The sequence below is a fragment of the Pseudomyrmex gracilis genome, unplaced genomic scaffold, assembly GCF_002006095.1.
Source record: "Pseudomyrmex gracilis isolate BER0280 unplaced genomic scaffold, ASM200609v1 scaffold_219, whole genome shotgun sequence".
In the NCBI taxonomy this organism is placed as follows: Eukaryota; Metazoa; Arthropoda; class Insecta; order Hymenoptera; family Formicidae; genus Pseudomyrmex; species Pseudomyrmex gracilis.
The window spans coordinates 44,850-70,332 of NW_018020803.1; the positions used below are offsets into that span (position 1 = coordinate 44,850).

At 30.3% G+C, this 25,483-nt stretch overlaps 1 protein-coding gene and 1 long non-coding RNA gene across 7 annotated transcripts in view; one reads left to right on the forward strand and one right to left on the reverse strand.

Moving 5' to 3' along the window:
* Positions 1-16,019, forward strand: part of LOC109858687 (aminopeptidase N-like) — a 28,534-nt gene extending 12,515 nt beyond the window's left edge. For 2 of the 5 annotated variants that reach the window (XM_020436183.1, XM_020436181.1), the window contains exons 9-11: positions 1,402-1,583; positions 1,804-2,136; positions 2,320-2,578. In XM_020436183.1, coding sequence (XP_020291772.1) covers positions 1,402-1,583; positions 1,804-2,136; positions 2,320-2,578 — 774 coding nt within the window. Of the gene's footprint in view, positions 1-1,401; positions 1,584-1,803; positions 2,137-2,319; positions 2,579-2,618; positions 2,667-2,878; positions 3,057-10,532; positions 10,878-10,976; positions 11,161-11,545; positions 11,700-12,650; positions 12,745-12,905; positions 13,310-13,494; positions 13,812-14,215; positions 14,398-14,654; positions 14,982-15,166; positions 15,237-15,461; positions 15,510-15,721 lie in introns of those variants that run through there. The other 3 variants (XM_020436185.1, XM_020436184.1, XM_020436182.1) reach the window with 3 other exon arrangements.
* A 3,251-nt stretch (positions 16,020-19,270) lies between these two features.
* Positions 19,271-20,711, reverse strand: LOC109858684. 2 transcript variants are annotated; one of them, XR_002250642.1, is made up of 3 exons: positions 20,628-20,711; positions 20,043-20,202; positions 19,271-19,954 (listed from the first exon to the last, which is right to left on the reverse strand). It is a non-coding gene; the product is annotated as an uncharacterized LOC109858684 (long non-coding RNA). The 2 variants fall into 2 exon arrangements; XR_002250641.1 differs by having other exon boundaries at positions 20,580-20,660.
* Between the last annotated feature and the right edge of the window lie 4,772 nt (positions 20,712-25,483).

The following is a 25,483-nucleotide window of genomic DNA, read 5'->3' on the forward strand; positions in this document are numbered from 1 at the left end:
TTTTGACATCTCACATGTTTGACAGATATGGTCGCCAAACCATATCCTAATGAGGACACAGATGGATATGGATTTGGTCTACTAATTTCGCCGGCGGTTGGCGACAAAACTGCGACATCTCGCAACCAAATTGTTTGCTGGGTATACATATATATATATACTACAAAACAATTTTACGCACTTGTATGTATTTGGCCAACAACATATATACACAAAAAGATAAATAGAATGCAAACATAAAAAAACGAAGTCACAGAGGCACATTATTGTAGGTAAAAAGATAAAATATAGAATTGCTAAGTACACGATTTGCAAATTTTTACAAATTTAAAAGAGTTAAATACATTCTTTTTTGCACTGTAACTTTCTCGTGGCTTATTTATTTTTTGTTTATAAAGGAACTGCAAAGAAAAAACCTGTGATATATTGTTCCGTACAAATATATTGTTTACGATAGTGTAATATTTGTTGTTTTGACATTATAGAGACTATAATATACGAATGTTATTTAGATCAACAAATAATAGTCGGTTCTTATTTGTTTAAAACTAACCCAGATAGCCAACTGAGTGCAAGTTGTTGGCAACTTGCCACAAATATTACTCATATGTTTTCAGCAATGTAACAAAAGGGTATATCCTCTTTTCAGTATGTTCTTGCCAACAAGTTTTCAAAATATAATAACAGCAAGTTCTCAACAACTCATCGGCAATAAACTTATATTATTTTTCTCAACTTATGAATAAAAATTATTGCTCATATATTGCTCACATATTGCTGACTCACATGTCATAAACATTGGCTACAACAATTAATTGATAATAAAACTCAGCATATTGATATTGAATTGACAAAAACATTTTCGTTGCGTTAAATAAAAACAACACAACAGCAATTGGCGAGCAACTTAATTTATATAATGATTTGCTTTATATTGAGTTTTCATATTTGGCTATCTGGGGTAAGCTTTACAAAAACTATCAGTAATACATGTAAATATTTATGTACATAGTTATTAAAAAAAAAAACATCACTATAACTTTTACAAACACTTGTATAACTTAGAAAAGACTAGAAAAAAAAATTGTATATATTAATATGCTAAAACTACTAAAATAAAAAATTTCTTTAAAGTGAGAAAGGCAATTTTGAGCAATATACAAAGTTTTAGTATCTGAATTTCTTTATTCTTAGACTGATATTATCTTTCAGACGTTTTGATCCAGTTTTAGATCTTCATCGGTGTAATAAAAAAATTTCGATTTTTTTCTTTTAACAGAAAATAGCTTATTGTTAAATTTGGAATACTAAGTAACTTAAAGTTATCGTAATAATTATACATACAGTAAAGAAACTTGAAAATTAACACTATATTACAATATAACACTTTTTGTTTTTTAGATAAAACTCCTGAAAATGTTGAACAAATTTCTTGATAGCATGTCAAATATACATAAAAATAATGTCAATAATGTCAATACTCAATTCTATCACGAAGGTTTAAAATGGATATGCATTCTTGATGATTTAAAGTGCAAAGAACATATTAATAGAATATTGAGTTGGCAGCTTACAACAAACAAGTACGTTATTCTCCTTTCTCATATAGCAACTTGACGTTCGTTGAAGTCACAAAAACGTTATCTCGCTACGGAACTTCTGTTCCATATAATTGTGACTCTAACATGAGATTTGACACATTACTTGATACTTTTTAAAATGTATGGATCAACACTAATGATAAATTAGTCTTTAAGTAAAATTATATATAATTAAATACACTAATATATTTTGTACTTGCAGACTTTTGCCAAGTTGGCAGAAGTGGATATATTGCCAAGGATTACTATTAAAACCTCTCGATTATGAAGATTTCGCTTTGTGGCACATAATATTAAATATATATCGCACACAAGGAAAACTAGAAGAATTCTTCGAACTCTTAACGTGTTTTAAACAATACGATGATTTAGTTTTTTTTCTCCGTTTCCTTGATAGTAACTCTTTACTAAGTACTATCGGGAATAAAAAGAAAAGTGTTGCTGTTAGTATACTTTTCAACATTTTTGCTTCGTATTCAAAAACTTCATTTGCGCTGACGAATATACTATTCGCAGTAGAAAATAATATAATAAGGTAAAATCATTTTTTTATATTTATAAAACTTTTCATACCATACGTATATATATTTTACGTTAACTGCATAGTTTTTATATAATCAATTTCTTATCAGAACAGTCATTTTTTCTCATGATATATTGTATAATGCATATTAGCAAGTTTATATACTACTTTTAAATCTGTTATTTGTTTTGATAGAAACGTGAATATTCTAGCAATAATAAACTGTATTATTAACAACATATATTCAAACCACGGCCTGTCCTTGGTATGTTATAAGATTTCACTTACTTTTTGTAGCTATATATGTCAAATAGAATTTCTTTGTAAGTTTAATATATGTATATGTATATTTATATGCATAAAAATGTATCGAGTTATATTGTGGTCTAGTTCCGTAAGTGCTTTTTGTGTACAAAAGAATATAATGTTAAATGGTATTACACAAAATAAGTAAATCACACAACGTCATGATAGGTCACATGATTTTTTTTCAGATTACTGACGAAATGTTCTTGAATACACTGCTGCATATACATCAACTGGTAAACGTATTTATACATTATTTAAAATATTATTTTAATATTGTTTTGGATTTGTGCGTAACTCTTTCTGTTTCTTCAGATACAACTTACTGTTTATATGTAAATTATTAGATGTTTATTATTTTTATTAAAAATATATCTCGTACCTCTTATAAAATTTAGTAACAATTACACAGGATTTTATTATACATATATTTTGTACTCTGTTTTAGAAACCATTTGTTCTTGACGCCATTAGAAAAAAAGCTAAATATCGTCGTACTTTTCTAGATACAATGCAAAATATACTTCGTTTAAATCCCCAGTATATGTTTAATTACAAACACACGAGTAAATAAACTTTTTTTAAGATAATGTACTTTTTGTATTTAAACAAAAATTTTTAATTGAAGAAATTTACCGATTTGTTGTGACCAAATCTTGTTTTTTTGTTTAAATAAGATTTATTTTATGATAACAAAATAGATTTATTAATTATAGCTAAAATCGGAAATATATGTTTCGGATTTTACTATTTAATAATTTGCAAACTGTTAATCATAAAATAAAGTTGTTTTTTCATTAATATACATTATTAATATTACGCGCCGATTTCTACGTACATGTATATTTAAGTATTGCCTACATTAATATAAATATATAGATCACATTAAATAAAATCAAAGTATCTAGATATAAGAATTTATACAATGTAAGAGAGAAAACTTGATATTACGAAATACCATTCAGTATTATATGTGAGAATATATGTTAATTAATTATCAAAATGTGTAAAATGTTAAATGATAAATGTTAAGGTAGAATTTATTATGTTTGTTTAAAAATCAGATATTCTAATTAATTCTAATAAAAATATAATTTTTACTAAAATTGTTTTAGTATTTTTTAATGTTTTCTTAGTTTTTTAAACTATGCACTTAATTTTCATAAGTTTACGCGTAGACACATTTATATGCATTTGCGTTTCGCGACCTTCGTAAAACAACGATCTTTAGATGTTCATCACAATCGCAATTGGTTTTCGTATATTTATCGGTTTGATTCATATTTGTAAGCAGCATCACTTAAAAGCGACGATGTAATTACGTTAGTTTGAGAAAGTAATGTAACACAATTTTTAGCGGAGATAAGCCAGAGAATGACTATCTTATTGTAACTATTCTTACGGCCACAGTACGAATTTTTGCATAGGTACTGCACAACGCATAAGAAAATGAATCAAGGGCCTTCTACAATAAGATATTAGTAATAAATCAGAAGTCAGAAGCAAGAAATTGACACAGTAAAATCACAGAAAAATAATCGATGATGATTAGTCAATTTCTTGCTTCTGACTTCTGAATTATTATTAATATCTTATTGTAGAAGGCCCTTCGGAGTCTTCCGCTTTTATATCTTGTTCTTGAAAATTCTGATTGGTTGATTCTTTTATGCAGTATGCAAAAGTACCATGTGTTCCGGCCTGTACAATTATTTCACATTTAAAAAATTGATTATTCAGGAAAAGAAGTAACAGAATCGAAACAGAAAGTTACACCATAATTTATTTTACGCGTGAGCAAATAAGAAAATTATCTAAGAAAAAAACACTTTATGTTTTTTTTGTGCAATTAAATAATAGGAACGTAAAATAATGACGAAGTCATTTACACTTTTTACTCAATGTGTTGGCATATATTTGATGTAATTTTGCTTTTTTTGCTTTTTACAAAATGCTTTTTATTTGTTTCAAGCTTTTCATTTTGGTTTTTTTCGAAATTCTGCATTTCTGCCAGACATGTGTGAAATAGTAAGATGTATGTTGTGTGTGTGTGTTGTTTATACGTAGTTATACTGGTACTATATACAAGGCAAATTCTCTAATTTGTCTATTTTTATAGATATCATATATATTTTAATATATCGCTCATATCTCTGCTCGAACAACCACCATAAGTGTTATCGAACTTCCATCGGTGAACACTTATGTTTGGTGGGTGTTTCACTCTGCACCTATGGTGTCCTTGTGTTGATATCATGGGTGTATTGTAACAACTATGGAGGAGGCACGAACTATCATAGGTATGTTTCTGTGTAACTATGAGCGTGTCAGAAAGTACCGTATCACGGGTGTGTGTGTCTGTACTAATCATGGGTGTCAGAAACTACCGTAAGAATATCGGTGCAACCATGAGTGAATCTGAAAGTATCATGGGGTGCGTATTTTTGATGAGCCACATGACTACAAGAATGTGTATACCTGGACTGGTCTTCGAAAGAATATCATGATGTCTTAGTAATACTAGAGAGTACCCTGAGTGCATTAGAGGGCCCATAAGAGTTTTTGGAATCGCTTTTCCACCCCTTAAGCTAGCGCATCTCTATGGGTGATGCACAGTAGCAATGTCTACGAGCGGTCTGTCAATACGAATACGTACGCTATGTACAAACGTGGACATGATTTTATTCCGTTCTATGTCCACGACCGTGCAGTTCTATTTCACTGCTATGTACACAAGTTCAAGCGTCATGTTGAGAAAGATCGAGCAGCCCTGCCAGTACCGAGAGCACCGAGGTGGTAAAGGTATGTATACAAGCGAGAACCGCCGTCCGTGTGCGCTCGCGGAAGAATACTATGTTTCGTCTGTTTTACACCAAGCCAGCTGTAAGTCTATAAGACGAAACACGAAACACGTTTACCTTGCGCGTTTGTTACGTATGACAATGTGAACTGCTTTCTCTACATTTTTAGTCTTAAAAAAAAGTACATAATATTATTAATAATATTAAAACACATTAGAATGCAGTTTTCTATTAATTATTCTAATATAAGATAATATATAAGATAATTTTCACAATTTGAAATATTCATCATCTAATGAACAACAACATCTAATACATATATATACATAATATATATTAATTATTAGTTTACACTTGTATATGTTTTTAATTTATAAATTACGAAAAGAATTTACATATTATAAATACATAATTTTACGGTATTTAATTTATATTATATGAATTAATAAATTAATATATTTATATAATATAATATATGAATCAATTACTTTAATATACTTTATATGTATTAAATGTTTTTTAGTATTCCAAGGAATGCGAATTATTACAAGTAACTTCTATTTATCATTAATAAAAGTAAATAACGCATCTTGAAATGTTTTACTATTATGAATATTATTATATATGTTTCGAGACTGTAAATTGCAAGAAAGAGTATAAACATTATATATGCTTCTTTGGGAAAAAAATGGAGTAAATATGGATAAAAACGGAGCACCCTCAGAGATCATTGTCCTTGACATATGTTATCAATAGTGGCGCTCAAAATTTACTACAATTATTAGACAAAGATATAGTTGAAAAACAAATAATTTTAATGTGCAACAATAAATACAAATATTGAAAGTCAACATTGTAAGTAATATTAAATAAATAATGTTAAATTCTGTTATCACACAATTTATTGTCCTTAAAATAGTATAAGTTTTGTATAAAAGGTTCGCACTGTATCACTTGGGCTCATGTTGTTCCATACGTATCTAATACTTACATTAAGATAATTTGCAGTGATAAATTTTAACAATAAATTTACATGATTTTCTAATGGGTAATTGTCTGGTATATGACTCTGCAATTTTTCACATTTGATTACATGCAAAACTTCCACCATTATACGTATTACTTTTTCCTTTTTTTATAGTTCTTTTGTATAAGTTTTGTTGATCGAAATAGTTCCTGCTGTCACACCACAAGCTTGACAGTACATAATTTCTTATGTTTTGCGATACAACACTTTTTCATTTATAATAATTTCTATGGTTTGTTGCACAAGTTGCACACAGAATATGTCTAGACATGTCAAGCGTACGCTTGAGCATTTTTTCGATACCCTTTCTCTTTCAAAAAATGGTCGTTCAAAATGGTTTTCATGACGTACATCCGTCCCCGGATTTGCCTATCTGCATTACCGATACGTTCCCTCTTGTTTCTTTTTACTCAATGATCATTCTGTCCTTTTACGTCATTCCGCCATAAATTTTACCGCTGTAATTCGGAAATAAACAAAGGCAATGCGAATTCGATACGCGAATATTGTCTACTGTCTTCATATACAAAATGATTTATTTTAATCGCTTCAGGCGAATGTCATTGAAGCTAAGAAAAACAGACAAAAATTCGAATTAGATTAATCTTATAAATATGCAAAATTAATTATTTGTCGTACCTTTATCACTCATATTGCAACTTTTAAACGTTACTTTTGTTTATCCTCAAACGCTCTCGCTGTTTGCAAATTGTTTATCACGCATCTTCGTGCAGTATAATTTGTATATGTTTATTTTAACGACTCTTAATAAAAGAAACTCTTGACAATTGTATTACTGCTATGTACGTAATGAATATATTGTCTTCTATATTTTTTACAGGTACTAACGCTCAACGTTTATTATTTATTTTTCAACTTATATCTCATAATAATAGTAACCATAATGCGCTTTTGAAATAATAGATCTATGTTCCGCTATTCGAAATACTAAATCTATGTTCAGAACACATCAACAACATTCTAGTAACTCCGGTGACTGACAAACTCGTAAAATATATTTCTCAAAGAAAAAGTAATTAAAAATACAATATTCGCATCGAGCGTGACGTCATGCAAGGAACCGCGTACGTCTACGTGAACCAAAAAAAATAAAATCTAGATTGTAGAACATTTTCAAATGCAGTTCCGAATTCCGCATATTTTTTCTGCAAAAATTCTTTCAATTTTTATCATTGGAAGAATACCACATTTAATATATATTTTAAAGCTTGTGAATTAATTACATTGTTTCAAATGTAGACTCCGACAAGAACAATCTCATTATTGAATACATTTTGTATTTAAAATTATATTTTGTATTTAAAATTATATTTTTATATTAACCTGTGAAAAGAGACGTATTTAAAACTAGTTCTATCATCATGTATATTTACAAGAGAACACAAATAAGGTCATTTTCCCAAAAACACAAGTGTTTACTTTTTGGCACGTACATATTGTTCCACAGAAACGATCGTCTGTTAGTTATCGAGAATTTCTCGAAAAGAAAAGATCGTTCAGGCGCGGTACGTTTGTGATTATGTTGTATTACTAGTTTGCAACAGTTTTTATTGCAAGATTTTTATCTTAATGCATTGGATATTACTGTATAGAAGATGGTAAGTTTTTCTTTTTTTGTATTAATATTAAAAGTTTTAAGGTTCTTGGAACTCAAACAACGTGAAATTTTTGGTCAATAAGAGCCATACGCTGAATGTTTGTCACGTATTGTATATATATATGCATACAAACACATATACATATATGGTTCAGCATATGGCACTCATTAACCGAAAATTTCTCATTGTTTGTATTATTATAGTTGTAGCTTTGTTGTAACAATTGTTATGCAATATAAAATATAATCTCTTCAACCGTACTCAAATATCTGTCAGTGTATATCGGAATATGAATTTATTATTTCAAAAGCGTTTCGACCTACATTGTTTTTGCAATATATAAATATGTTTGTTAATATAGAAGCAAGAGAAAGCAAGTAATAAACATTTACTCGTAATATTTTTACAATATGATAAATACTGCGTATAAATATTGTCATATGATTTATTAAGATGTTTTTTACGATGTTGTAATACACAACTTGCAATTATACAGTATTGTCGGATTTTGTTTTGTTGAAATAATATCAAAGTTTGTCAAAAACGTGTAGTATACAATAAATCTGAACTTTGTTTTCTTAATAAATCGTATTCTCGTACGTCGGATTAATAAAATCACAACCGCGACACATATGTCGTGTGTATGTTTGTTAGAAATAAAGAACATCCTAAATTATTGATAAACATACTTATAACGGTCACACATCTGTAATTGCTGTTTTTGTAGCTGATGCAAACGTTTGTTGTTTTTTAAATAAATTTTGGTGTACTTATTTCGTTTTAATGTGTATTTCGTGTTTAACAAACAAAATTATTTTGTAGATGCGCATTACGCAAATGCTTATATTCTTCGGAACAATATGCTCAATATCTGTTACCGGAATTGCTTTTTCCACTGAAGAGAATTTATCTCAAACATCGCAGTGTGTACAACCGATAAACTATACTAATTCCTTGAAAATACAAAACGTTACTCTTTTTGTCAATTCTACTGTTGTACTGAACGTGTCATGTGAACAGCCACACATACAATTATACATTGGACGTTATTGTGATATGCAAATATCCCAACTGAACGTCCAAACTGATATTCAATATGACTTTCTCTTATGGTGGAAACTTACTAGATTAGTACAAGCATATTCTTTGAAACAACGATTCGACATAGTAGAAATCAGTCTGTTTAAAGTGAATCGAATAGACTTAAACCTAGCAGGACCAAAAATAACTTTACCACGTGGATTGTACAAAATAAATTCGATATATACTTGTACTTTAAAAGAAGTTGCAACGGTTCTCACTACATACAGAAACCAAAGTGAAACAAAAGAGTAAGTGCATAAAACTACTACATACTAACAGTTTTATAATGTTGCAATCTTTATACAATGTCGTTTATATCTATTTCTACAGAACTTTATCAAAATATTATTTAAGAAATACTTACATACAATTAATATTATATACACATTTTTACACTATATATAACATTATTTTTTCCTTAATTTTTTTTATTATAACATTATTATTTTTAATTTATATACTATATTATATTTATGTACTATATAGTGTATAGTACATTAAATAATTCTATTAAATAAATACTTTTAGTAATTTTATTACTTTACTACTTCTACTAATTTTAGTAAGTTACATGCTGTACAGTTACTAACAATATATGTATAATTTCATAAACAGAGAAATATTCTTCTAATAATTAATCACAAATTCATTCTCTTTTTTACTTTGTTTGTTTTGTTGAAACATATTTTTACTTGTAAATTTGATAGAGAATTTTTAGGCTCTGAGTTTCAAACAATGAGTATGTGTAAAACGGTCAATAAGAGCCATTCGCTGAATGTTATTTGCTATAATATTTGTGTATATATGTGTACACATATATACGTGTTCACATGTAAATCTTACACGTGAGATTTTTATTGAGAAATTTCAATTCTAAAATTCATACAGGATGTTAATTTTGCATCTCATATATGAGAGATTCCGAATATTGAATTCACGTCGGTGGAAGAAAGCGTTGCAGAAGTATCACATCTTCTTCGATAGAATTACGAATAGGAAAGACGACGGCTCAGAAAGCCGGAGATCCCAGGTTCGACTTCTGGCTGAGGAGTTTTTTCTGCAAAATTTAAAAAATCAATTAGGGATGTATTCGGGGTCTCTCATATATGAAATGAAAAATTAGCATCCTGTATGAATTTTAGAATTGAAATTTCTCACTAAAAATCTCACGTGTAAGATTTACACGTATACCTATATGTGTACACATATATATACAAATATTACCGCAAATAACATCCAGCGAATGGCTCTTATTGACCGTTTTACACATACCCATTGTTTTTTACTTGTAAAATTAATGTTTGTTTAATGTAGTTTAATATAAAATTTGTTTCATATATAAAGTGATATATTTTTATTATTAAGTTAATAACTTATTTATTTTAACGTATTTATCTACGTATCTAATGTATTTATCTTAGTAATAATTCATCAACGTAATATTGTTACTATGTTCTTTGTATTTTACAGATTTCTGATTTTTTCACGAATTCCAAGTGAATGGATATTTCCATATTGGAAAAATCCAGCTACTAAGGCTAGATTTACCATTCACATTGAACATATAAACACTGTAACACCTCTATCAAATATGCCTATTAAATATAAACATATTAAACCAAATATAATACGTACAGAATTTGATAACACACCTGCAATATCCACCCATTCGGTAGCATTAGTTGTCGTACCGAATGTATATGCAACAAGTAGCTTAACACGAGATACAGTTACTATTACAAGCAGTTCAGAAATGAAAAATACCACACTATATGCACAAATGTCTATTCTCAATGTCACTAGAATTTTAAAAAATATGTTGAACGATATTATACCACAGTCATATGTTTATTACGTGCTACTTCCAATAATCTCTACTCAATACGAAAGTATAATAACTTCTGGACTTGTCCTCATTAGGTAACGCATAACTCAAAATACACAATCAAGTTTCTAAAACAATCTGTACACACCAAAAAAAAACGTACTTATACTAACATCTGATACTTTTATTTTCAGTGAAGCTCATATTATGTACAACCCAGAAGTAGATTCGATTATAAAAGAAAAAGAAGTAACTTGTTTGATAGTACGAAGTGTGATACAAGAAATGTTCAGTGATTGGATAGTTACATTTAAACAGTCGGATTCTTGGTTTTTGGAAGGATTTTCAACAGTATTTGGAATTTATATTCGCGATCAGGTTAGTTTTGTGCAGTTTTAATCTTGATGTTTTTACATAAACACAAATGTAACAATTAAGGAACAGTATATTTTTAGTAATTAAGGAAGAATATCATAGTCTTAAAAATATTTTGGAACTTTTGCAGTTAGTATTTTGGTTTTTTAATTACATCAGAAAGATACGCAGTATAACATATTAGTATTTAAGTATCTAAACTTAATTATGTTAGTGTGTAGAGACTAATCTACACATATGTACTTTCTTAGTCATTACTAGTGCTACGGTCGATTAATTTTTCTGATGAAAATTATCACTGAGACCTATACCATTAAATTTTTATTACATTTACACATTAGCTGAGCTACTTGGATAATCATTTAAACTTATCTTAACTTGTTGATAGTCTTTGGAAACAACTTTACTAGAATCAATTGTGGTCCAGACACGACGGAACTTTTTGTATTATACAGAAGCATTTAGTAAATATGATTTTCCAGTTCAAAACAATTCCAGCATAGCTCGAAATTCATTTCTTAGGAAACTGTGGCGAGAAAAAGGTAAGAATAATAAAGTTTTTGAGAAATTGTAATTACTTAACTTCTTCATCTACAAAATGATATAGTATAAAAGGCAAAGCACCGATTGCTAAGATTTCTTTTGCGCAGATCATTTTTACTTATTCTGTTTCCCAAGTTCTCGTATGCACAGAAAATTTTTCTGCTGATCTTGATTGTCTATAGTCGTCAATGAACAGATGCCGTAATTGACTAAAAGTTTATTTGTTTTTTTTCATAGATTATTTTACAGATTCCGTTTATCTAGAATCCATTTGCATCTAGAAATATCTAGAAATCATATTGCACATATTAAAACAAGATTACTTCTTTTTTATGTTTTTAATGTTCGAGTTGTAAGCGTATAGGCAAGGGTTTTTCTTTTCTTCCTGCACTTCTTTGAACCACGTGGTCCACGTTTTGCGTGGGAAGTTATAAACTTATGTGGATCTTGCTTCAGTTGTAGCCGTCGTTTGTTGTAGAGAAAGAGAGAGGAAGAGATTTCTTATAAAGTTACACATTTTCACGTGCACTAATGCTCTGTGCTATATGTAGTCACCTAAGAGATCTGCAATGATTGTAATGGACAATAGAGATCTGTGCAATATAGTTTATGTGTAAACTAAATATAGATCTAATCAATTACTTCATTTGTACAATAACGACTATGAACAATCGGGATCTGCGCAAAATTGTTTTTTTGTGCAAACAAACTGTAGACCAACGAGATCTGTGTAATCGTTGATCTGCAAAACAAATCTTGGCTATTAAGATTCTTTTCTCCACTATATGTATTGTAGTCAAACATTTTCAAAGATTAATATATGATTACATTTACATTTCTATGTGTGTTTAAAAGTAAGAATAGCTGTAATTTATACATTTATTATTGACTATTGTAGATATTCTTGTTAAAAAGTTTTTAGAAACTACATACTATTAATTATGTTGTAGCATTCAGTACCTTCTATATGCTTAGTGGCGTATTTCAGCATGATTTTCTATATATTTCTATGTTTAAAGAAGTCGTAAACTTATATTATAACACGTGAGTATGTACAAATCATCGGAGTACAGAGTACTCCAACAGTTTTCATTTAAACATTATTCACACTATTTGTAAAGTCATCATAACTTCTAATCAGTAAATATTCTTTTACAAGAGTGCAACAAGTATTAATGATATAGTTTTTTGTATGATATTTTCAGTAATAATACATCAAATAACACATACGATAAACTGTCAATTCTCGATAAGTTGTGGACTACATACGGGAATTTTGAGACGCATTCCGTATATAAGTCTCCATACATGAAGTCGTCAGATATCAAAAGTATGATAAGTTCATGGATAGCACAAAGTGGTTATCCTGTAGTACAAGTAAACCGACACAATGATACACCATCTGTGTCAGCAATGATTATAGACTGTTTTGACGTTGATTCCAATGACAAAATGCTGTGTAAACAAAAATGGTGGACACCTGTAACCTTTAAAATAATATTTAACACAAAAGTTTTTGACACTTTTTATCATGTCCTAACACCAGACGGAAAACCATTTTTTACATCGGTATTTCATAAAAATCAGATTACTATCGTGAACTGCTCAGGTAATGTAATATGTAATCTCCACATGTGAATTATCAAGTTTATTTTTTTTATATATATAGTGTAAAAGAAGTGTTTAATACTTTATTTATACACTACATATACTATATTAATACGTTACATGTGTTTTTTGTTTTTGATTTCTTCTTTCATTCACTTTCTGTATTTATTAATTTTTTTGTTGTAGGATATCGCGTCAACTATGACCGTGAATCTTGGAAGCGTATTGCTTTTTTCCTAAAAAATACAGATCCGAAAATCGTGGATTTATCTGATGTCACTTTAGCACAATTATTAGACGATGCTTTTTATTTTTTGGTTCAAAAAGCAGAGTACAAAACTTTTGTTCCAGATAATATTGATCTAGACATATATTTTGAACTTGCAAGCAGTATATTTCATGCTAACAATTCCTACACAGCGTGGTATCCTGTTTTTATTGCTCTTGAAAACATGTCGAGAATGTTTTTGTTCCCAGAAAGTGTTCTTTCAAGAAATATCAAGGTAAATAATAATACACTTAGTAAATTACAAAAGTAGAAAATAACTTTTACAAACACTTGTATAACTTAGAAAAGACTAGAAAGAAATGGTATATATTAATATGCCAAAACTACTAAAATAAAAAATTTCTTCAAAGTGAGAAAGACAATTATGAGCAATATACAGGGTTTTAGTATCTGAATTTCTTTATTCTAAGAATGATATTATCTTTCAGACGTTTCGATCCAGTTTTAGATCTTCATCGATGTAATAAAAATTTTTGGTAGTTTTCTTTTAACAGAAAATTTCTTATTGTTAGATTTGGAATACTAAGTAACTTAAAGTTATCGTTAAATACTTATACATACAGTAAAGAAACTTGAAAAGTAAAACTATATTACAATATGACACTTTTTGTTTTTTAGATAAAACTCCTGGAAATGTTGAACAAATTTCTTGATAGCATGTCAAATATACATATGGAAAATAATGTCAATACTCAATTCTATCACGAAGGTTTAAAATGGATATGCATTCTTGATGATTTCAAGTGCAAAGAATATATTAATAGTATATTAAACTGGCTTACCTCTTCTACACAAAACAAGTACGTTATTTTACTTTTCTGATAGCAACTCGACTTTCGTGGTTGTCACAAAAACGTCATCTTGTTAGTGAATTTTTATTTTTTGTAATTGCGACATTGATATAAGATCTGATACATTATTTGATACATTATAAACAAAATGTATGGAATAACACTAGTGATAGATTAGTGGAATTATATATAGTTAAATGGAATATATATATTTAATAAGTGGAATTATATATATTTAAGTACACTAATATATTTTATACTTGCAGACTTTTGCCAAGTTGGCAGAAATGGATATATTGCCAAGGATTAAAAACTATCGATTCTGAAAAGTCCGCTTTGTGGCAAACAATATTAAATGAATACCACACAAAAGGAAAACTAGAAGAAGTTATTGAATTCTTAACGTGCTTTAAACAATACGATAATCTAGTTAAATTTCTCCGTTTCCTTGATCGTAACTCTTTACTACAAACTATCGGGAATAAAAAGAAAAGTGTTACTGTTAGTGTACTTTTCAATATTTTTGCGTCGTATTCAAAAACTTCATTTGCGCTGACGAATATATTATTTGCAGTAGAAAATAATATAATAAGGTAAAATCATTTTTTTATATTTATAAAACTTTTCATACAATACGTATATATATTTTACGTTAACTGCATAGTTTTTATATAATCAATTTCTTATTAGAACAGACATTTTTTCTCATAATATATTGTATATAATGCATATTAACAAGTTTACATACTACTATTAAATCTGTTATTTGTTTTGATAGAAACGTGAATATTCTAGCAATAATAAACTGTATTATTAACAACATATATTCAAACCACGGCCTGTCTTTGGTATGTTATAAGATTTCACTTACTTTTTGTAGCTATATATGTCAAATAGAATTTCTTTGTAAGTTTAATATATGTATATGTATATTTATTTGCGTCGAGTTGTATTGTGGTCTAGTTCCGTAAGTGCTTCTTGTATAACAAGAGAATAACTTTATAATATTAAATGGTGTTATACAATGTAAATAAATCACACAACGTCATGATAGGTATATGATTTTTTTTCAGATTACTGACGAAATGTTCTTGAATACATTGCAGCATATACATCAAATGGTAAATGTATTTATACATTATTTAAAATATTATTTTAATATTGTTTTGGATTTGTGCGTAACTCTTTCTGTTTCTTCAGATACAACTTACTGTTTATATGTAAATTATTAGATTTTTATTATTTTTATTAAAAATATATCTCGTACCTCTTATAAAATTTAGTCACAATTACACAGGATTTTATTAAACATATATTTTGTACTCTGTTTTAGGAACCATTTGTTCTTGACGCCATTAGAAAAAAAGCTAAATATCGTCGTAATTTTCTAGGTACAATGCAAACTATACTTCGTGTAAATCCCCAGTATGTGTTTAGTTACAAACACGAGTAAATAAGCTTTTTTAAAGATAATGTACTTTTTGTATTTAAACAAAAATTTTCAATTGAAGAAGTTTACCGATTGTTGTGTCCAAATCTTGTTTTATTTGTTTAAATAAAATTTATTTTATGATAACAAGACAGATTAATTACAAGACGTATTAATTATAGCTAAAATCGGAAATACACGTTTCGGAGTTTACTATTTAATAGTTTGCAAAGTGTTAATCATAAAATAAATTTGTTTTTTCATTAATATACATTAATTATTTTACGCGTCGATTTCTACGTACATGTATATTTAAGTATTGCACACATTAATATAAATATATAAATTACATTAAATAAAGTCGAAGTATCTAGATATAAGAATTTATACAATGTAAGAGAGAAAACTTGATATTACGAAATACCATTCAGTATGATATGTGAGAATATATGTTAATTAATCATCAATATATGTGTAAAATGTTAAATGATAAATGTTAAGGTAGAATTTATTATGTTTGTTCCATAATAAGATATTCAAATTAGTTCTAATAAAAATATAATTTTCACTAAAATTGTTTTAGTATTTTCTAATGTTTCTTTAGTTTTTTAAACTATGCACTTAATTTTCATAAGTTTACGCGTAGACACATTTATATGCATTTGCGTTTTGCGACCTACGTAAAACACCGATCTTTGGATGTTTATTACAATTGCAATTGGTCTTTGTATATTTATCAGTTTGCTTTATACTTATACGCAGTATCAATTAGAAGCGACGATATGATTACGTTAGTTTGAGGAAGTAATGTAACACAATTTTTAGCGGAGATAAGCCAGAGAACAACTATCCTATTATAATTATAATTAGATTAGATAGTATACTATCTTAAAAGGGCCGAAGTACGAATTTTTGCATACTGCACAACGCATACGACATAAGAAAATCAGAGTCTTCCACCCGTATATTTTGTTATTGAAAATTCTGATTGGTTGATTCTTTTGTTTTATGCGTTATGCAATATGCAAAAGTACCATGTGCTCCGGCCTGTACGATTATGTCACATTTGGAAAATTGATTATTCAGGAAGAGAAGTAATAGAATCAAAACAGAAAGTTACACCATAATTTATTTTACGCGTGAGCAAATAACAAAATTAGCTAAGAAAAAAAAACACTTTATGTTTATTGTGCAACTAAATAATATGAACGTAAAATAATGACAAAGTCATTTATACTTTTTAATCAATGTGTTAGCATGTATTCGGTGTAATTTTGCTTTTTTCGCTCCTTGCGAGATGTTCTTTTTGTGTTCTAAGCTTTTCACTTTGCTTTTTTTGAAACTCAACATTTCAGCCAGACTTGCTTGAAATATTGTAAGATGTATGTTGTGTGTGTGCTGTTTATGCGTAATTATACTAGTACTGTATGCAAGGCGAATTTCCTAATTCGTCTATTTTCATAGATATCATATATATCTTAATATATCGCTCATATCTTTGCTCAAACAACCACCATGGATGTTATAAACTCCCATCGATGAACACCCATGTTTGGGTGTTTCACTCTACACCTATGGTGTCCTTGTGTTGATATCATGAGTGTATTGTAAGAACTATGGAAGAGACAGGAACCATAGATATGTTTCTGTGTACCTATGAGCGAGTCAGAAAGTATCACGGGTGTGTGTCTATACAATTATGTCAGAAACTATCATAAGGGTATCGGTACAACCATGAGTAAATCAGAAAGTATCATGGGATGCGTAGTTTTGATGAGCCATATGACTACAAGAATGTCCATACCTGGACTGGTCTTCCTAACTATATCATGATGTATTAGTAGTACAAAATGAACAGGCGTGTGTTACTAAGAAACATCTGTGATAGCCACCTGTCTGTTTTCGCTTTCTTGTTGCCGAAAATAAAGCGTTTGAGTTGAGTTATATTTTTACATGATTTATACAAAAAGAAATAATATATTCCGATTTTAAAAGACTTTCCTATTCTATTTTATTAGTATTTTATTTTAACATTAATTTCTTATGTATATGCATTAATTTTAAACTTTTTCAACTCCGAGTATAGTTTTTAAATATTTATTTATGATGCTCTAGAAAAGAACAATATTACGATACAATGATCAACTGGAATTCGATTTGAATCATATATATAATACTTCTATATTGCTAGTCGCGTATCTTCGCAATGAGAGGCACGAGGCCCGAGAAAGAGAGACGCACGAAGTCCAAATATGGGCATAGATAGTAGAGCGTCATTATGCGCAGGCGCGTCTACTAAGCGAGTGCGAGCGAGACAAAAAATTGGATAGTGAGAGAAAGAACGCGAGAAAGAGAAATGCGCAAGCGTGCTTGAATGTTCACCGCATGCGCACAAAGCAGCTGGACCTTGCGCGAGAGAGAGGCTACTATATTGTCTGCACTGTAACATTTGGACTTCAGGTCGGCACCGTACTAGCAATATAGAAGTATTATATATATGATTTGAATTGACCCTCTTTTAGTTTATTTCCAGTAGCGGCCATCTTGAACCGCCTATTAGGATTACATTCCTACCATCGCAATGCTCTTTCTAGTCCTCTATAAAGCTCGTTCTACATTGATCGCAAGCGCAAACGCAAGGTATAGATCTCGTAGAATTGACCAATCACGCTGGTCAATTGGCTGATTTGATCAATACGATTAGTCAATTCTACCAGACCTGTTCCTTGCGTTTGCGCTTGCGATCAATGTAGAACAGAACTTAAGATATTCCGATTGTTTCTATCTTTACGGCGCTTTTCCATGTAATGGAGATTAACTGCGCCTTCGTTGCTTAAGCGGCAGAAAGATGAAACAGCTATAAAAGTGAGACACAGTCGGTGTTTGGTTTATTTCCCTGCACTGGCTGCACTAGTTCACAATCTATCTTTTTTTATCCATAGTAGAAGGAAAAAAATAGTGCAGGGAAATAAAACAAAACTAGTATAACATATGATAAAAAAACAAACAAAGATGGAACAAATCATACCAATCGTACGTCGCTTGCACTACATTATCACAATATGTATATTTACAACATCAACATTAACAAGACTGTTACTTTTTGAAACAAAAGCTTGAAAGAAAGCCGCTCGCAATGTTATTGCAAAGGTGGTTTTTTAATAAACAGGACTGCCAGCAATATCTCTGTTTTAATAAAGAAATCTTGTAAAACTATACCAATTCGCACATACTTATGTATAATATATTTAATGTACTAAATATTTTTTAAAAGAGAATTTTTTTTCTTGCGCTTATTATACCAGTAAGATGTTTCTCCTTGTTTACTCGTTAGCATGTAAAATTATCGTTCACGCACGAATTAACAAAGCAGTAGAAAAGACTCGAGATAAAAGTATAACAAAATGTATCTATTATATTTATAGGTTTTTAGTACACAATATAGTTATAAAAAGAAACGTCACACAAACATTAAAATATATATCATAACATAAAATATATATATCTCTGTTATTGAAAATCATAAACCTTTGCGTAATGTTTTCCAATTTTATTAACCGAGAAAATCGATAAAAAAATTAGTTCTTTCGAAAAGAAGTTTTGCTGAGCATTAGATTTGCTGTTGATCCAACGAAGAAGAGCCTTGATCAGTTCCTAAGTGCGGAGTCGGACTCATTTGGAATGCGCCAAGGGACCAGTCCCCAACCCCTTGAATAGTGATCATCTGTCTGGAATAAGGGACGGAATTCCTTGTGCGCGCGTATGTTCGCTTGAGTGCGTTTCTGTCTTTCAATCTCACCTTCTGGAATGACTGAACTAGAAGGCTCGTTGAACCAAAGTTACTAATTTTCTACGCTAATGAACTACGCGAGAAAGATCTTCGTTGTCTTGTTGATGACCTCTCGTTGCAAAACAGCGACATGATGCAAAAACCGCAACATGATATATCGAGTGCAAAAGTTTTGACGGGTTTCTCGAAGATGACTGATCCAGTTTTTATGACAGCACTTAGACAAGTATGTAGATATATTATGTACCATTGAAAAAAAAATCATATTTTTAGATGTCATTATATGTACAATAAATGCAACTGCTATTATCGGAAGAACAAGTGAACAAGGTCAAGAGCAGCAAATCCTACAACAAAAGATAGAAACAGGATAGAATAACGGGCCATGCAGCTCAAGGTAGACCGGTGGATAGAATACCTTCTTTTTTTACTTACCTTCTTTTTTATTATTCTCCATAAATTTTTTTCATTAGGTTCAAATCGTTCAGGGTGAAAACAGCAGTGGTGCTCAACTATGAAAAAATTTCGATTGATATTTTACCGATTGTGAATCGTCACACATACGTCATATTGTCATCTATGTGTAGTGTTGTTTCTATGTAAATAATAAATTTGCACTGTCAGAACATATTAGCACACAAATTTACTTTAAATTTTCATAAATCTTAACTTATTATTATTTTTTTTTACGTTAATTTCACTTATAGGCAAGTGTATTTGACATATGACAGAAAAAAATTCAACATCCATTTGAAGAACATTAGTCGTACATGTGCACGCAAATATATATAAAAATAAGATACAAATAAATCCCTTTCTTAATTGAAACAATAGTTTTTCTCTAAATTTTCATTTCTTCTTTATGAAAATTTTACTATAAATATACATATGTTCAAACAAGTGAGCCTCGTATTTTCATGATAATTGTTAAAGAAATGCAAACATAGCAAACGGATCTGGAACGACGGCTACCCTTGTCGGTTGAGTGATCATCCTTGGTTAGAGATCAAATGGTCTCACCTGCCGGCGAGATTCCCCTCTCCCCAGATTTGAGACGCTCTAACACACCTGGTGGTACCCAACTTTGTCTCGAACATACTCTGGTGGGGCCTCTTCAGCCTCGCCGCGATGCATTATATACGTAGGCCCTCAGTTGTCACCGCGACGTCGGTGGAATCGTATTGTGCGTGATCGAAGATTTTTCTGCAATAAAAAACGCGCTTCAGTTTTATTATATATTACCGATTCTTTTCGTTGAAAACACTTATGTCTACTCAAAAAGCGTGTACCAATGTAAAGATAGTGCAAGAGAGATGTTGGCGTCTTCAGAAATCAAAAATGCGTTAACTTGGAATTTAATTTTGGTCTTACGTACGTGTTACCAGTATTGTTTGGAAACAGGTTGGTGTGTACATATATACGTCGGATAATTAATTAATCGTTCTTTATGACAATAAAACAGTTTTGAATCAATCATGCTTGACCTTCCCGCTTCAAGTTTTACCTTGAGCGAGAGTTGGCGATAAATTTAGCAAAAGTCTGCAAGATATTAACTTGATGAGAAACAGGTGATAATTACCATGTGCAGAGCGACATCGTAAATATTAAATGAATACGTGTGTAAACATTATCACAAGCGTTATTAAACATAATTATATTTTATATATAAGTAAAGCAGAGAAAAAAAAAAGTTTAATCATAGCTTTTTCCTCTACAAAATTAAATTAAATTAAACTAATATTTATAAGTAATTTTGTTCATAAATTCCGGTACAGTGAACATGCAGAATATTAGTCTTAGAAAATGATACGATCTAGTTTCGCACGGAAATAGAAAAGCCGCGCGCTATTTGGGTTAGTAGAGACCCGCACCTTCTACATTAGAATTATAACATATTGGCCGGCTTGTGTGTGTGTGTGTGTGTGCATACGTGCGTACATGTATTCTCTCACGTTCATTACGCGCGAATAATTGAAGCAAATTCGAGTCGCGCGATTATCTATTGAATATCTAATGAAAATCGAGCGTGATAGAATGCGACTGGTTTTTTTCGCGTCTGTTAATTGCAGCCACGATTGTCAACACTTTTGTTATATTAATACGTGTGAAATGCATGCAACACATTTTCCGAAAAATTCGACGCGATTCAGTCGCTTACCTAGAATGTTACGATTTATGACTGTCATAAAGTTTTTTCCTGGTATATAAATACTCGCATATCTCTGTTCATTATTTTTCAAGAATATTAAAAAATATAGAAACACATTGCGGATCGATGTGATTACATGAATTTCTACCGGTGGCATATTGATTTAATCTCGTCACTCGTAACGTCGATATTTCAATTGTTTCCAATTAATATTATCGTAATGAAACGGATGTGGTTCTGAGGATTGTGTATGCGCGCGCATTATTCACACATATAAAGCGCCTTGATAAATACAATACGCATACTTGATTTCAACTTAGAAATAACAGTTTAGAACAATTATTTCAAAGTAACTTTTTTTTTGTGATTTATTGATGCAAGTTATAGAATTATTCAAAAAAATGAATCACGCAAGAACGAGTCATTTGTTGAATTGCTTCTCATTCAAGTGAGAAGACTTAATTTACATAGAGTTAAATAACATGTAATACGTACGTTTAATTACATTTACTTTTTAAAGTATCCTTATTTTTTATATCGTATGAAATTACTTACGCGCAATGAAAAGAATTAACGTCGCACCCCGTTTTGTCAATAACTTTTCGAGTACTATTATTTCATTGCTTAGAAAAAAATACGATTCAACGTTATTTTATATTACGATTCGGTGAATGACTAATAAGATACATGTTGCGAGAACATGTAACTCGTTTTGTCACGTAACAGTGACGGTAAAGATCTAATAGCCTCATACATAGTTACGTCTTTAAAAAAAACACATGTTTCTCTACGCCAAGACGAAATAGTAACGCTAAAATGATATCTCATTGTGACCATCGTTCTCTCTATTCATTATTGCTCTCGCACACAATACGCGCGTAAAAGATTGGCATGATATTTCTCTTTGGCGTTATATCATTTTCTTTACTTACTTGAATTTTTCTCGCGTGATTCGTTCTTCTCGCAACTCTCTCACGTCATAGGAAATGCGTTTGCAACAATCACATATTATTGCAGTAATTACGTCAGTGGTCTACATATGCACTTACTTGGTTCACAATGTGTGTGTGTGTGTAAGTATGTGAGAAACGTTAAATATTTTTCAAAGGAAATACCGAATAAGCTATTGATTCGTTAACATCGCTTTGCGCTTTAAATCAATTTTTCGTACGTATAAACATTCTTATTCTCTGTTTTAAATATTTGTTTGTCTTTTTCTTTTTCTGAAACACACACACACATACATACTTTTATCCAATCCGAAAATTGCATTTACGTTACGCAATTTGTGTCCGCTTTCTATTGCCGGTGAATTTTGTTTTGGCAAACGGATTTATGATACCACGTGATGCAGAAATAGAACTTTTAAGCCACGTTCGCAGTTGGCGTTCGAACTGTCGGCAACAAATTTTATAGAGCTAATAAAAAATTCATAAAACTTGATCGTAAAGTTTGGGTGATTTTGTAAGCCTTTTAATTATTCATTTACAATTGCCTGCTGGTTTGAATCATAGTTCAATCGCGATCTTTTAAATAAAAATTTGTTGTCATAGCAATGACGTACTCCGAATCACATAACTTTTGCAATAACCAATCGACACAAATGACACTCAATACGCAGCGGCATGTGATTACATCAAGATTCTCTTTTTTTTTTTTTTTATTGCCTGATTATCGAAGCGCGGCGTCGTCGTCGTCGTCGTCGTCGTCGTCGTCGTCGTTGTACCACTTGTCGAAGCTCTGTGAGCGTGACTTTACTTTCACGGCGCAAAATCCCGAGTTAATGTGTCATTGCGCAACTCAATAAAGTCACACGGTGGAAGTTACTAATCTACTCGCATGCTATTAATAATTATGCAAATGCTATAAATTTGTCTTCTCATTGCGCGAATTCTCACAACAATAATCAATAAGATCGTCCAATCGAACTGGCGGTCGTTTTTTAATTATATAAAAAGTTGTTTAAATTCTTTATTTAATATATAACGTCCGTGCTGTGACCTACCTACGACAGACTTGTGTTCAAGTTACACAGCTGGAAATAAGTCATTTCTCCATTAAGCCCCCTTAGGCGTTTCTCGCACCAAGCACTTTTTCTCGTACAAAAGCATTTCATTCTGTCTCTTTGAATTCTATTTCTTTTGTGCTTAATACGCTAAAATCTCGAAGTTCTTTTTCTCTCATAAAAATGATTCAATGAGAAATTAAATAATTATATGTTTCCTGCTCGTGTTGAGTTTCAATAAAAAGATAGAGACAGCAGGCAGTAACGAGATGTACACGTAATGTTCGAATAAAATTCTTCTTTATTCCGAAGATTTCTTTATTCCGAAGAACAATAATACAAACGTCTCGATCAACTATGGAATCTTTTTCAGTGTCTATACATAAAAAAAATTACAATAAATGCACGATCTATTCGCGACGATAATGAAGAACGTGAATACGGAAAAGATACGCTACAAACATACTCAGTTTGAGGAAAAAAAAAGAGAGAGAGAAGTGGCAATTCAATAATCACGTCAGTTGTATATGCAAGAAGACATCTTTCCGCGAAACATCTTTCCGCTTTGAAGACAACCGACAGACTGAGCAAATTAAATATATTTAACGATTTTCTTTGCTCTTATAACTTAACAGACAAATATTAATCTTTAGAAGACCGGCAGTTTTCTTTTAAAATGTTAACTTTTTTTTAGCAAAAAATGTGCGCATATATAAAACCTACATGTAGCACAAAGTTTCCGAGTTTGTTGCTGACCACTGTAGTGGCCAGAGCGGTTCTTAACGGTATGGCCAATGTTGAAAATTTTCCAAATTTGAAGTTTAGTGGTTCTAAGGGTTTTTCATATGTTGCCAAGTACGATTCTAATGTCAGATTATCAAAATTTTACACAGAAACAGTGTTGCCAAATGAGTAACAGCAGTTACATTCATACATGAAACTTTCCTTCAGCGTTAACCCAGAGCTAACGGACGTAAAAAGTCATGTAACTTTTTTTTTGTTTTATAATTTTTTTGTCATTTTTGTAGTTTTTCATTGTTTTCTTTTATAGTTTATTTTTGCATTTTTTTGTATTGTTTGATTTTGCTATTTATTGTTTTGAAATAGAGAAACAAAATTATAAATGAATTTATCTTTTGCGCATGAGAATTTACGGTAATGTTTCTTTTATATCAAAATTTTTTCAAAACAAGGTGTTACTTATAATGCGGTATTACAAGTAGAACATACCCTCCGAGTTCGACGTCTAATTTGATGTAATGAACACAAATGACACCGTCAATTTCCATCACCCTTTTCAAGCACAAATACATTAATATATATGCATATATATTTATTGTATATTTTTATATGCACATTAAATAGTTACTTATCTCTCTGGCCACCATAGTGGCCATTGCGGTCCTCTAAAGATTAAATAATAATTTCTGAAAGAACGTTTAACGAGTTGAGCTTAGGTTGAGAATCACGTGCTTTTATGTCACTGTCTAGTAAGACATGTATGAAGTAACGTGAGACCTCTGGCAAAAAATATACACATGTCACTTATGCACAGTGCTCCAGCTGACTCGACAAAGATATTGAGAACAACTCATCAAACTCACGCTCGTATCACATTACCCAACTCATATCTTAGTGATTAATCTTGCGTAGCAAAATTATTTTTTTTCTCAAGTTTCAAGTAAGAATTACAATATATATATATATAATTTATATATAAAT